At 37.2% G+C, this 14823-nt stretch overlaps 3 protein-coding genes across 3 annotated transcripts; 2 read left to right on the top strand and 1 right to left on the bottom strand.

Annotated features, from left to right (window-relative positions):
• The first annotated feature begins 3147 nt into the window (after positions 1-3147).
• On the top strand, positions 3148-5973 carry LOC108848915 (receptor-like protein 39). The gene has a single exon (XM_018622378.2). It carries the CDS (start codon positions 3216-3218, stop codon positions 5820-5822), a length of 2607 nt encoding a protein of 868 aa, XP_018477880.1. The 5' UTR covers positions 3148-3215; the 3' UTR covers positions 5823-5973.
• An 811-nt stretch (positions 5974-6784) lies between these two features.
• LOC108810180 (vesicle-associated membrane protein 725-like) lies at positions 6785-8817 on the bottom strand. The gene is made up of 5 exons (XM_018582309.2): positions 8409-8817; positions 7746-7887; positions 7535-7655; positions 7319-7381; positions 6785-7144 (listed from the first exon to the last, which is right to left on the bottom strand). The coding sequence occupies exons 1-5, from the start codon at positions 8596-8598 to the stop codon at positions 6998-7000; spliced, it is 663 nt and encodes a 220-aa protein (XP_018437811.1). The 5' UTR covers positions 8599-8817; the 3' UTR covers positions 6785-6997.
• A 2728-nt stretch (positions 8818-11545) lies between these two features.
• LOC108852231 (receptor like protein 22) lies at positions 11546-13957 on the top strand. The gene has a single exon (XM_018625735.2). The coding sequence runs from the start codon at positions 11596-11598 to the stop codon at positions 13864-13866; it is 2271 nt and encodes a 756-aa protein (XP_018481237.1). The 5' UTR covers positions 11546-11595; the 3' UTR covers positions 13867-13957.
• The last annotated feature ends 866 nt before the right edge of the window (positions 13958-14823 follow it).

The raw sequence follows: 14823 nt of genomic DNA, 5'->3' as shown, positions 1-14823 counted from the left end.
ATAATTTCTGATATTTAAAACTCAATAAAATCCACAAAAAAACCACTAAAACTCGTAACCCGGTTACCGGTTGAACCACTGGTTGAGCCAATAGATAACTTTTACTCTTTTTATTTTAGTTTTTATTTACGTTTTTAAATCTGTTTTGTATAATTTTTAATAAAGAAGTTACGTTTTTCAATTTTGTTATCGACAATTATTAATAATGTTTTACTTTTCGTTTACTTTTTGAAAGTCAATTTTATTATTCACATTACACATATAAATATTTATGAATTTTAAGTTTTTATATTTATAAATCTAACAAAACCCGCAAAAATCACTAAAACATGGAATCCGGTTACCGGTTAAGCCACTGGTTAAACCAATAAATAAATTTTACCCTTTTTAGTTTTTAATTTTGTTTTTAAAATCTGTTTGTGATTTTTGATAAAGTAGTTAGGTTTTTCAGTTCTGTTATCGACAATTTATTAATAATATTTTACTTTTGTTTTACTTTGGATTTGAAGTTTAATTTTATTATTTACATTAAACAAATAAATATTTATAAATTTTTGATATTTTCAATTAAATGTCATAAATCTTAACTTGTTACAAAAAAATATTTAAATAATCAAGATTATTTTTATATTTTATATGTCAAATGAAAATAAAATAAAATATAAAACTAAATTTGTGTATTTTCTAAATATTTTATATATATGTATATATATATCTTTACTGAGACTTGAATCAAGATATTAGTTAACGATTTAGCTAAATCAAATACACCAATGTTATATATATACATATATGTACACATGTGTTTTGTTTTGTCAACATACGTATAATAATTCATTTTAGTTCTTGGACATAATATATGGAGCAGTTATATTTAGATGGTTATCATTTCTGTCAACATACGTACATCTACATTTTGTTGCCATATTCATATCCCTTTAAAATAGGATTTTTAGTGGTTAGCAAACGTGGAACAGTTATACTTTAGATACAGTTATACTTAGTTGAATTTATAGTTTACTTTATGTAGTTATATTTTAGACAAAATTATATTTTAAAATAGACACAACTAATATCAATTGGACATGTTGAAGAATTAATAGAATAGATGGCTTTTAAATGTGTAAATGAAGTAAGCAAATGTGACTCACAACCAACTCAAGAATACAATAAGGAACACAAATTACACATGGCAACCTAATCTTCCTTTGAAGAGAATGCATGGCACTGTGGTCTTCCTCTCTAAGAAAGTTTCTTTGAGACTAACACACCGCCAATACAACAATACTGTTGCATCTGTGTGTCTTAAATCTCTGTTGTACCAGTAAAATGCCCAGCACTCGTGGGAAAAGGAAAATTACTATTTCTATTGGGAAAAGGAAATCGGGTTTTTGAGGCTGTATAAATATGGGTCTAAGGGTTTGTAAATTATTAACACATCATTAATAAGAAACCCTAAACGGGTATTTACCTCAATACGTTTTCTTCTCTATTCTTCTTCTAACCTAAAAGACGGCTGTTCACAACAAATACTATTAAGCAAACAAGACGTAAAAGGTGATGCAGTAGCAATTTAAAAAATAAAGAAAATGAAAAATCTATCCAACATCCATCCATACAAACAAACGAAATCTAACTTCATTGGCAGGAAACCTTAAAATTCAGAAACACACAAAAAGACAATCACAGAACTGCAGAAGCAGAAAAAATGCTATAAATATACAAAAACAAGATCACTGGGGCTACCAATTACTAAAATAGGTCAACTATAAGTCTGTAACCGATTGGAATACGAACAGAACGAAACATATCTATGTCTGCGAAATTAGTTTGCCTTCGGAAACTTATTGTTACGCGAATCCAAGGCTTATAGAGAATCATATCTACACAAAATTGTGAATTAATGTCAGAACAACTACACAATTATTTTGTAGAAAAAAAAGAAACAATACGACTCAATATCATCTTGTATTTCTGGCTCATAGTGCACAGACTACAAAACCTCCAGAATCTCGTAAATACCAAAGGGGAAAGAAGAATCACAGAGATGTAACTCAGCCCATTCACACATCTCTCCACACGAAATTACACACACCAAATGAAGATTCTTGTTCCCTTAGTGTGTGATACGTGTGATACAGGGAAACGTATGAGGATAGATGGCAGAAGAATAAGAGAAGCGAAAGTTGTTAAGAAGTTAGTTACAAGAGGACAGCTGTCATTAGATTAGTGGACGATCAAAATGAATCGTTAGAGTCATTGTAACTTTGAAACTATTCAGAATCATTTGTGAAATTTCTAAAGATCTAATAAAATTCTCTTGTGTTCTTGAGTTTGCTGCGTTTGAAGATCGTTCTTTACTCGTGATCTTCAACAGGTAGACTTCGATTCCTCGTTTTATGTAGGTTTAACTCTATCAGTGGTATCAGAGCCAGGTTTCACTCTATGATCAATTCGACGTTCATAAAACGAGGAATCGAAGTCTACCTGTTGAAGATCACGAGTAAAGAACAATCTTCAAACGCAGCAAACTCAAGAACACAAGAGAATTTTATTAGATCTTTAGAAATTTCACAAATGATTCTGAATAGTTTCAGTTACAACAGACTCTGTTTTATACAACAACTCTAACGATTCATTTTGATCGTCCACTGATCTAATGACAGCTGTTCTCTTGTAACTAACTTCTTAACAACCTTCGCTTCTCTTATTCTTCTGCCATCTGTCCTCATACGTTTCCTTGTATCAACGTGTAAGGTTTCTGTTAGCCAAACCATAACGTGACCACTTTGTCTATGACCAGGTCTGCAACTTTGACACTCCACTAACATTATGTGCACATGTCGTTATGCTAAACTGATTTATGTAGTTTTGAACATATGTGAGAAATTTCAAACTGATGTCTTTCCAATCCAAGTTTCTTTTTTGTATTTTTCTGTTAAACTATACTTATCCACAGTTATACGCTTTAAAAATCAACTAACGTGGATTTCACTTCATGATTGAGTGGCAAATAGCCACTTAGCCATACTGTACCTCAAGCCAAAATACAAAAACTTCAACTTAGCTCTGTCTTCTTTCTAAGTCAAGTTGTGTCATTGTGTGGGTGATAGAGCTCCGGTTGAAACTCACATATCATTATTTATACCGCCAACCTTCTCTCTCACTTTTCTTAAATCAAAATAATTCATCTTAAATACTTTTTCATAAAGACCATGTCTGAATCCCGTGTGCACTTGCATTTTCTCTCGCTAATCTTGCTCTGTTGTGTCTCCCCTTCAAGCTTCTTCATTTTAAAGATTGACTATAGAAGCTATGTTGCTTGTCCTCCCTATCAGACTAAAGCTCTCACTGAGTTCATGAACGAGTTTGATAGCAGCCACTGCAACTTCAGTGATCCCTACAATGGAGTCTGGTGCGATAACTCGACCGGTGTGGTCACAATGCTACAACTCAGAGCCTGCCTTCGTGGAAACCTTAAGCCCAACAGTAGTCTATTTAGGTTACATAATCTTCGTTACCTTATCCTCCGCCAAAACAACTTCATCCCATCTTCACTTCCTACGGAATTTGGCAATCTCAGCAGGTTAGAGTTCTTATCTCTTTCCAATAATCACTTTGTAGGCCAAGTTCCTTCCTCATTTAATAACCTAAGCCTTCTTACCTATTTAGACCTTTCCCAAAATGAGCTTTCTGGTAATTTCCCACTTGTTAGGAATCTAACAAAGCTCTCGGTTTTAGACCTTTCTCATAATCATTTCTTTGGAACTCTGAATCCCGACAGTACTAGCCTCTTTGAGTTGCACCATCTGGGTTACCTTGATCTAAGTTACAACAACTTCAGTTCATCACTCCCTTCTGAATTTGGAAACCACACCAGACTAGAATACTTGTCTCTTTCCTATAATGACTTTTTTGGGAAAGTTCCTCCTACCATTAGTAACCTAACCATGCTCTCATATATATCTTTCATGGATAATCACTTCTCTGGAACCATTCCTTCTTCTCTCTTCACCATGCCTTCCTTATCACGTCTTGGTATGGGCGTAAACCATCTTACCGGTTCTATTATAATTCCAAACTCCTCTACCCCATCTAGGCTCGAGGTCTTGTCCCTTGGGCACAACCATTTTGAAGGAAAAATCATAGAGCCTATCTCAAAACTCATCAACCTCAAGATTCTTGAGCTTTCATACCTAAACACAAGCTATCCAGTTGACTTAAGCCTCTTCTCCTCGCTAAAATATTTGTTGGCTCTCGACCTTTCCGGTAATAGTATATCTCCTGCCAGTTTAGATGCAAATTTAGACTTTCCAGCAAATATGGAGAGTTTGTACTTACAAAGCTGCGGCATCACTGAATTCCCAAATATCTTAAAGAACCTTGAGAAGTTGGAGTTTATAGCATTGAACAGCAATAAAATCAAAGGGAAAATACTGGAGTGGTTATGGAACCTTCCTCGTATTACCACCGTGTTTGTTTCATATAATTCCATTACTGGTTTTGAAGGTCCAGTGGACGTTTTGGTAAATTCATCCATAAAGAATTTAGGTACTGGGGCAAACTGCTTTGAAGGAGAAATTCCTGTTCTGCCACTCTCTATCAAAGTCTTTGAAGCATCATACAACAGATTCACAGGGAGCATACCTCTGTCAATCTGCAACTGTAGATCTCTGACGCATTTGAAGGTATCTAACAACAACCTCACGGGACCAATTCCTCAATGCTTGAGTCAGGACTTAACGGTTTTGAATCTTCGGAAGAACAACTTGGAAGGAAATATTCCTGACGCCTTTTATAAGAGTGCTCCTCTACATACACTTGATGTCGGACACAATCTACTCACCGGGAAACTTCCAAGATCTCTTCAGAATTGCTCAGCTCTAGAGTTTCTAGTTGCTGACCACAACATGATTGAAGACACATTTCCTTTCCGGCTCAAGGCTTTACCGAATTTGAAAGTCCTTATCCTCAGTTCAAACAAGTTATATGGACCTATCTCTCCTCCTGATCGAGGTCCTCTCGGGTTTCCAGAGCTGCGTATATTTGAAATAGCTGATAATAAATTCACCGGAAGCTTGTCACCAAGATACTTTGTCAACTGGAAAGCATTATCACTCACAATGAATGAAGATGGTGATCTATATATGCTATACGAACCATTTAACTCTGGGCAAGTGTACTATAACGCTCCAGAGATTATAGATTTGCGATACAAAGGTTTGTTGATGGAGCAAAAGAAGATCCTTAACTCCTACGCCACCATCGATTTTTCTGGGAATAGAATTGATGGACAGATTCCTGAATCAATTGGTCTCTTGAAAGCAGTGATTGCACTCAATTTATCAAACAACGCCTTCACAGGCCATATTCCTCTGTCTATTTCCGAGCTGGGAGAGCTCGAGTCACTAGATCTATCAAGCAACAACCTCTCCGGGACAATTCCTAATGGGCTTGGAAGCCTCTCGTTTTTATCGTACATAAATGTGTCTCACAACCAGCTCAAGGGTGAAATACCACAAGGAACACAAATTACTGGACAACCTAAATCATCCTTTGAAGGGAATGCAGGGCTTTGTGGTCTTCCTCTCCAGGAAACTTGCTTTGGGACTAATATGCCACCCACACAACAACCTAAGCAAGAAGATGAGGAGGAAGAGGAACAAGTGCTCTGGAAAGGTGTGGTTATTGGGTATGGAGTTGGACTGTTTCTTGGATTGGCAATAGCACACGTCATTGCTTCATACAAACCTGAGTGGCTCGTTAAGATAATTGGTCCCAGTAAGCGCAGAAACCGTCAGAATAAGCGTTTAAACCGTTAGAATTATTTCCATATGTTTGTTGTATAATTGTCACGTATGCTTTGTTCTATTTCCTTATCTTCTATATTGCTTGTCTTTAAGGTTTCTACTTGTTAACCACCACATAATAAAATACAAGTTTCCTTTTTGGCTCAAGGCCTTACAAAATTTCCATGTCTTTCTGTTCAAAGAAATTCTATGGCTCTATATCTCCTCCTTATCAGGGTCTTCTGAGGTTTCCCAATCTGCAGATTACTTGAGATATCTGATAATAAGTACAATGGAAGCTTGCCATCAACTTATTTTATAAATTCGAAAGCATCATCACTCACAATGAATGACTATGGGGGTTTACAATATGATTTATGTATGTGGATACTAGAGATTTTCATTATAAAGGTATATCTATGGAGAAAACATGGGTCTTTACTTTCTACGCTGCCAAAACAAACTTGAAGGACAGATTCCTGAAACCGTTGAAGGCAGTAGTGGTTACACTCAACTTGTCGAACAACATATTTCTTTGTCTTTCGCCAAGCTTAAGAAGCTGGAGTCACTAGAGCTTGCAACCAACTGACAGGGACTATTTCTCAAGGATTATTCCAGTTTTGAGTTTGCGCTTTATGTGTCTTTCAAGTAGTTGATCTTGTAATGAAGCATTTCTTTGTGTATCTTTAGAATTGTTTCAGTTTGAGTTGATATTTCTGTGTCTGTCAATTGTGGTCGTGTATTAAAGCATTACCATATGCTCTGTTATATCTTAATCTAATACTTTGTTTAATTTCGTCTTCTATCCAAAAAGAAGAGTGAATTTTCTATCACCATGAGCACAAAGATCTAATATAATGTTTTTCCCCTAATGAGAAAATTTAGGATATTGAAGGAAACAGCAAAAGCCCAACATTCGATTCAAGATTACAGAGAAAAAAACATGTCGTCACCATGAGCACAAAGTCCTAGCCTATATATAAGCAAACCCCAACAGCTTAAATCTCTTTCCAAACATTCACGACCCAAAGGATCATTTGTCAATACTGAGTCATCATATTGCTTTTCCCTAACAAACTTAAAAAAAAAGAACTATAAAATAGACACTGCGAAAACAAAAAAGATCAAAATAGAAGGGTAAATACCGGGAGGAGTTAGGTTAGTATAGCAATATGATGGGCTTACAATCTATCAACGTGTTCTTCTTTTCAAGTACACTTGAAACCAGGACAAACCGAGATGATGATGATGAGAATCAAGGCAATGATGATACCAGCGACTATGAGCTTAATCTTCATGTTCTCCCACCACATCTTTCTTCTTATTTTCGTTCCTTGCGTTCTGAAATCTTGTGCCTGCATTTTGATATTCAAATGGCAAATATAAGAGCCTTAGAACTCTAATGCCTTGTTATGTGTTTATGTATACACATAAGTTTTTCTTTGATTGCTTCATGCATGAATTTAAAATTTCTGAAAAGGATGTTATTAGAAACCTAAGACACATATCAGTGAAAGGTAAGCACTAACATGTGAACGAAGGTCCTCAGTTTTGTCCACTAGAAGCTCAATTTTCTCACCTCGGTCAAGGACCTACGAATAAATCAATTACATAAATCTCAGTCAGTTAAATAGGAGTGGGTCAATTTTACCTCAATGAGATAGAAAATTCAAGCCAGTTATGACAAATAAGCTCAAATTAATAAAACCGAATTGTGAGATTAACATGGATAATACTGTTCTTACCTTCTCAATGTTCTCCATCATAACTCCTTTCACCTCAGTCACTTGAGCCTTAACCTTAGCAAGTTTGTTAATCTCCTCAGGATGATCCACACAGTACTGCATATGCTCCTTTAGCTTAGACCTATGGGAAAGGCAAACAAGTTAATATCATATCCACAGAGACTAGAAAGAAAGTTTTTGTGTTTCATTCTGATGGTAGAGGTAAAAGTACCCAAACTCTTTGTTCAAGCTGTTGGGTTTAGCATTGGTGGCCTTCCCACCACCATATCTCTTGCTGAAATCTTCTTTGATTCGCTCCAAGAAGGCCATTGGAATCTGCCTCCCAACAGCTTCAACAGCAACAACGCAATACGCTACACAACCATAACACATACACAGTTCTTTTGTCAGATCTAATTTGATCATAAAGCCAACTAGTACAAATACAGCAGGCCGATCAAGAGCCAAGTACATAACCGCATAAAATTGATCTTCATTAAGGATCCTATCAACCTATACACTGACTCTTAACATTATCAAACATGAAGCAAACAGCGAGCCCCTCTCACAAACAAGACAAACATAAAACATCCACCGAATAAGAACAACAAAAACAGAGACTCAGAGAGATCCAAACCAACAGATGTAGCAGTAAGTAAAAAGATACAAACGAAAGCTAACTTCATCGGCAAGAAATCTTAATATGCAGAAACACACAAAATACTTTAACAGAAGCAGAATAATGCCATAAATATACACACTAACGTCGCTGGTTCCACCAATAAGCAAACAGATCCACTGTAATATATTGCAATACGAATACAAAGACACATCCATGTCATAAAGAGAATCATATCCACACAAAAATGTGTTTGGATCGAGAAGGGAGACTCACTGAAGCCATTTTCGACGAGGTAATTAAAGGTGTGACCGTCGCAGTTGTAGGTAAACTTGTTGTTTGAAGAAGGGAGTTTCTGGAGGCATTGTGCAGCGACGGAAGTAAAATTGCCTTTAAACTCAGTATACTCGACAAGAATCACCGTGCCACGACCAACGAAGCTGTAGATCAAATTCTTTTGTCCCATTTTGTCTTGAAGAAGAGAGAAAAGAAAAACCTAACGCACCGCAAATCTGATTTTCCTTTTTGGTTTCCTTGGTGAGTACGCAAGTAAGAAAGATCCAAAATAGAAGGGGAATGAAAGGAGGAGAGAGAGATGGGGACGACGCAGCGATCGTTTGAGACCTTGTTGAAGAGACAACAAACAAACAACAAAATTTGAAAACGTTTGTGAGACAGAGAGAGGAAGTTTCTCCTTTTATCACGGTTTCGTTCGTGTTAATTAATATTAATTACATAATTTAATTATCTGATATAATTAGTTAATTTAATTAAAAATGTTTCTGCTTTCTAGGTTTGTATAAAGCTTGTAATGGACATCTAACTTACAGTGGATTTTAAAAGTGCGATGAAACTCTTGTCTTGTTTTATGAGAGATAGATATGATTAAGAGGGTTCATTACATATTTTTTGAATTAGTCAATCGAGCCATACATGAACAACATAATATATACTAGTATCTAGAGAATTTCGATCACTTCGTGCAAATTTCTGTGCTACTATATTATTTGCTCTTGAAATAATATAATTACATTTTTTAATTCCGTCAAAATATAATTGCAAACTATTAAAAGGTGTAACAAGAAATTTAATTATTTTCTAAGAAAAGGTTCATGACTATTTTTTTGTCAAAGAAAAGGTTCCTGAATTTTAAAATAAGGTTATTATGAAACATCAGAAATAATAAATCGCTTATTAATTAAGATTTGTTTATAATTATCGTTGTATGGTAATGTTTGGATGATTGAATCCATATATGACTTTCACTGACATCAGATTGTTCCTAATAATCTGAAACTATTCTACTCAGGTAACGATATTCATATTTTCCTAACTAAAAAAAGAAAAAAAATATATAGTTGACCAGTATATGATAGAAGCCATAAGTCTCAGCAAAATTGATTTCTCTCTCCTTTTTGCTCTGTTTCCTCTCTACGATCTATCACAGAGGAAAGAAGAGGGAAATCTCAGGCCAGCTTTTCTGGCGAATCTCGACCCTGTTTGGGTCTTCTCTTTCAGTGGCGCATCTGTATCTAGGTGGTCGGTTGGTTTGGTTTCTGGTAGCTCGCGTTCTCTTTGACGGAGCTCCCGGCTTTTGGCTCCGGTGAAACACCTTTCTCTTCGGTGATGCACCGGCTTTTGGCTCCATCGATGTGCATGTCGGGTTTCTCTTCCGGTGGCGTCGATTGGCTTCTATCCGAGTTAACTCGGATTCCTACGAGTTCCGCGGCCATCCGATTTGGAGATCTCGGTTGGACCTCCAGCTTTTAAATCGGAGTGGTTTGATTTGATATTGACTAAGATCATCTCTACGGCTTCTTCTTTCAGAGTCTTTTTCTGGTGTGATTCGGTGGACCGACGGAAGCTGCTCCGGTGATGATCTTCTAGCGGTGATGATGTTGGGTGCGATGGCTTGTTTCCGGTGGGTTCCGGCGAAACATTATCGTTTCGTTTTTTCGGTGAAAGCTTCGACCTCTGGTTCACGAAGCTGTGAGTAGGTGACGCGTGTCTCGTGCGTTCGGTGGGGCAAACACGTGGACGGTAACACGTTGGTCTTTGGACGCGTGGTTGGTGCCGTTTTCTTTGTATTTTGGGCCTTAAGTTTGGGTTTATGTGTCCTTTTGTGGACTTTTTATTTTGGTTGTTTGTAATAGGGCCTTTGGGCTCGGGGTATCGTTCGGGCTTGGTTCTGCTGGACCTTGACCCATTAATAAACTTTCAGATGGCAAAAAAAAAAAAAAATGATAGAAGCCATGAGGTCATATGAATGGTCGGTAATCCATGTGTCAGAACTACTGTATCCAGTGGCGGACCCAGGAAATTATTTTACCTGGGTCATAACATACACTAAATTAAACAAAAAGGGAGTAATATGGTGCATGAAGGGAATTGAACCCGGATTGGGGGTGTCGGGCAAGGAGTAATGTAACCATCTGAGCTGTGTCTGCTAACTAAATATAGGTTAAAGATCAGTTTCTTATATTTAAGGGGTGTCAGTTGACCCCCCTTTATTTGCTGTAGGTCCGCCACTGACTGTATCTATCTCTTAACATACATTTTATTATATTTTTATAAACCAATTTGCTATCCAAACGAAGATGATGTAACATCCTGGAAACCCACTAACATGCTTTCTTACCACTCGACAATGCAAAAAAATCATTTCCATTTTTCCTAACACGCTCATCCTCTTTTGATACATTATTTCAAAACCTTTTGAATTCCCTAGATACTTCTTTTCTTTTGTTCAAGCCATTCTCCACATCACTAGTTTCCTCATCTTCGTAGATTCTAAAGGTGGTCAAGACCACATCTTTAGTCAGCTTTAGGAGGAGGAGACATCTTGGTCCAAATATATATATGCAACCAGTTATACTGACACGTTATTCTTTCTTCTTTTTTTGTCAACAGAAACGTGTATGCTAGTGTACACTCGTAGTTTTTCATTACTTTATAAAACATTGACTAGAAAAATAGTCAATATTCCCACTGTGTAAACACTTTAGTTTTAAGTTTTTAACAAACCAATGAAATAAAAACAATTATTAACGCGGAACACTATCATGGTCATCATCGTCTTGAAACAATAGATTATAGACCTCATCATATCTTTCTGCTTTTCGATATTTTTTTTCTTAAAATATAAGTTGGACTTTTGTGTATATCAAGAACTGAAGCAACGTAAAAGGCGTAATTATCTACAACTTGTAGTTGTTGACAAAAAAAAAAAATCTACAACTTGTAGTCTTCTTTTTTGTTTAACCTGGGGGTATCCCAGGCCCAGAAGGCCCAGACTAATCCCCAAGGAGAAGGAATGCCCACGGATAGACGCCCCTCCCAGTTTTTCAAATAACTTGTAGTCTTCTTGTACGTATATAATAACGGACTGATCATTTATTTATTCACATGCCAAAGAAAAAAAAACTCATTGCAACTCCTAAGATTTTCACACACATCCATCCAAATGTCAAACTCACGTTTTCGTTTGCTCTCACTCGTGTCCATCTTATCCTTACTCATCACTGCTACGACCAACTTTGTCGCCGCTCAGCGATGCCGTCCCGACCAAACCGAAACCCTCAAGCGTTTCAAAAACGAGTTTGCCTTCTCCAGCAGCTGCACAGACGACGCCTACTTCTTAAGCGGTGTGACTTGCGATAACGTGACCGGTGCGGTCACCGTTCTAAGACTCCCCGGTGGATGTCTACGTGGCACTCTCAGAGACAATAGTAGCCTCTTCGAGTTAAGCCACCTCCGTTACCTTAACCTCTCTTTCAACAACTTCGCTTCTTCTCCTTTACCTTCTTCTTTTGGTCAGCTACACAATCTTGAGGTCTTGCTTCTCTCCTCTAATGGCTTCTTAGGTCAAGTTCCTTCCTCTGTACGCAACCTCACAAAACTAACTCAGTTACAGCTTGCTCACAATAAGCTTACAGGTGATTTAACTTCACTTCTACAGAATCTAACAAACCTTACACGTTTAGACGTTTCTTCTAATCAGTTCTATGGAACCATACCTTCTTTTCTCTTCACTCTGCCTTCCATGTCTTATCTTGATCTGAGTGAGAATCATCTCTCTGGCTCACTTGAAATACCTTTTTATTTACCTAATCTCCGAGTTCTCAAGCTCTATCACCTAAACATAACCCACCAGATTGACTTAAGAATCTTCTCCTCTCTCGAATCTTTGACATACCTTGCCCTTTCCGGAAACAGCCTAACACCGACAAGCGTATATTCAGACATCGACTTTGCAGAATCTCTGCGGGTCTTGCTCTTGTCGGAATGCAACATCTATGAATTTCCAAGATTCGTCAAGTCCCTAAAGAATCTGGAGTATTTATATCTTTCTCACAACAGAATCAAAGGGAACGTTCCTGAGTGGTTATGGAGTCTTCCTCGTCTGACCTCACTGGATCTTCGTAACAACTCTTTCACCGGCTTCGAAGGCTCATCAGATCATCTTTTAGCCAACTCATCGGTTCAGGTGCTAGACGTGGCTTACAACTGCTTCAACGGATCGCTCCCTGATCCACCACGCTTCATCATCAACTATTCTGTTTGGAACAACAGCTTCACAGGAGAGATCCCTCTCTCAACCTGTAACCGAACCTTTCTTGACGTTCTTGATCTCTCCTACAACAAATTCACCGGCCTAATCCCTCCGTGTCTGAGTAACATCAGCATAGTGAATCTCCGGAAGAACAAGCTGGAAGGAAACATCCCAGACGAGTTCTATACCGGTTCTTCTACGCAGACGCTTGACTTGGGATACAATCAACTAACCGGGAAGCTTCCGAGATCTCTCTTAAACTGCTCGCTACTAAAGTTTGTAAGCGTGGATCACAACAGAATCGATGACTCGTTTCCCTTCTGGCTCAAGGCACTGCCGAGTTTGAAAGTACTTACTCTACGTTCAAACAGATTCCACGGTCCAATATCTCCACCTGATGGTCCTCTTGCCTTCCCCAAGCTCCAGATACTTGAAATATCCCATAACGGATTCACCGGAAGATTGCCAAGAAACTACTTTGAGAACTGGACTAATACATCTCTCAAGCCTGAAGATGAAGAAAAGATGTATATGGGAGATTTCGTGACTGATAAATTTAATTACGAAGACACTTTGGATTTGCAGTACAAAGGTCTATACATGGAGCAAGGGAAGGTTCTCACGTTATACTCGGCTATCGATTTCTCTGGAAACAGACTCGAAGGAGAGATTCCTGAATCTATCGGTTTGTTGAAGGCGTTGATTGCTCTCAACTTATCTAACAACTCGTTCACGGGACGCATACCGATGTCTTTCGCTAACGTGAGTGAGCTCGAGTCTTTAGACCTGTCGAAGAACAGACTGTCGGGGGAGATTCCTCAGGAGCTGAGGAGGCTTTCGTTTTTGGGGTACATAGATGTCTCTGATAATCAGCTGACTGGTGAGATACCGCAAGGGACGCAGATCACAGGGCAGCCTAAATCGTCGTTTGAAGGGAATCTAGGGTTGTGTGGTCTTCCTCTTGAAGAAAGATGCTTCACTGAAAACACAACATCGACGGACGAGGCAGAAGAAGAAGAAGAAGAAGGAGGAGTGTTGAAGTGGAGAGCAGTAGCAATAGGGTATGGACCTGGAGTTTTGTTTGGATTAGTAATAGGACATGTTTTTGCTTTGTATAAGCCTGGTGGGTGGTTCATCAAGAGTTATGGTCAGAACAGGCTCAAAGGCATTGGAAGTCTTTAGGATCAATGCTTAGTTTTTTTTTTTGTTGTAAATTTGTCTTTGAATGTGAGTAAAGTTACTCAAAAACATAAATTTGGTTTGCTTTGTGTTACTTTAAACTCTTGTCTGAAAGCAGAGGAGTTGACATATCACTGACTTAATTACTTGCATATCAAACAGCTTACTCATGCAACTGTGGAAGCATAAGAGACAATAAAAACATAAGAATCAAAGATAAAATGTGGGATCTTATTTATTGACAACCGAAGCAATTTCTTACCAAAACTTTTACAAATGGATTCCAGCTCTTCCTCACACTCATACTCTTCTTGATACAATGATTAATTCATGAGCTTTTACAATGATTCACATCACTAGTTTCCTCGTCTTTGTAGATTCTTGTTCTCTGATCCTCTGCTTAAAGTTGAAGAAGGGCTAGAGATCATTTTGGGTCAAATTTACTTGGGTTAAGTTTCAATTTTTTCAGTTAATTTGGATTAAATATCAGATTTTTTTTCTGTTTTCGAATAAAAATTTAGATAATTTAAAATATCTGAGGAGTGGAGTATTCGGCTGGTTTGATTTTTCAAATAATTTGGTTTATAAATAGTCTTTTAAAAATATTTAATTATTTTAAAACTAAATATAATTAATATTTAAAAGTATATAAAACTATATTACAGAAATTCGTGTACACATTCGGTTATTGGTTTGTTTCTGATTTGATTTTCATTTTTCTGGTTCTAGACATATAAGATTCACTCGAATAATTGATAGAATTTGAACCCAAAACTGAACCTCATTTTTCGGTTCGGTTCATTTTTTTGCTTCCGGATAAATGTGCCAAGGCTTTTAACAAAGTCTATTCCATCATACCTCTGTTTTTAATGCAGGTAGTTTACTTTTAGAACTTTTTTGACTTCTGTTAAAAAAAATAGCACAAAACTATAGCCTTAATATAAGTACATGTAAACCTTT

The sequence above is a fragment of the Raphanus sativus genome, chromosome 4 (assembly GCF_000801105.2).
Source record: "Raphanus sativus cultivar WK10039 chromosome 4, ASM80110v3, whole genome shotgun sequence".
NCBI classification, from domain to species: Eukaryota; Viridiplantae; Streptophyta; class Magnoliopsida; order Brassicales; family Brassicaceae; genus Raphanus; species Raphanus sativus.
Note: the sequence above shows the minus strand (reverse complement) of the source record. Positions and strands in the feature narration are given on the sequence as shown.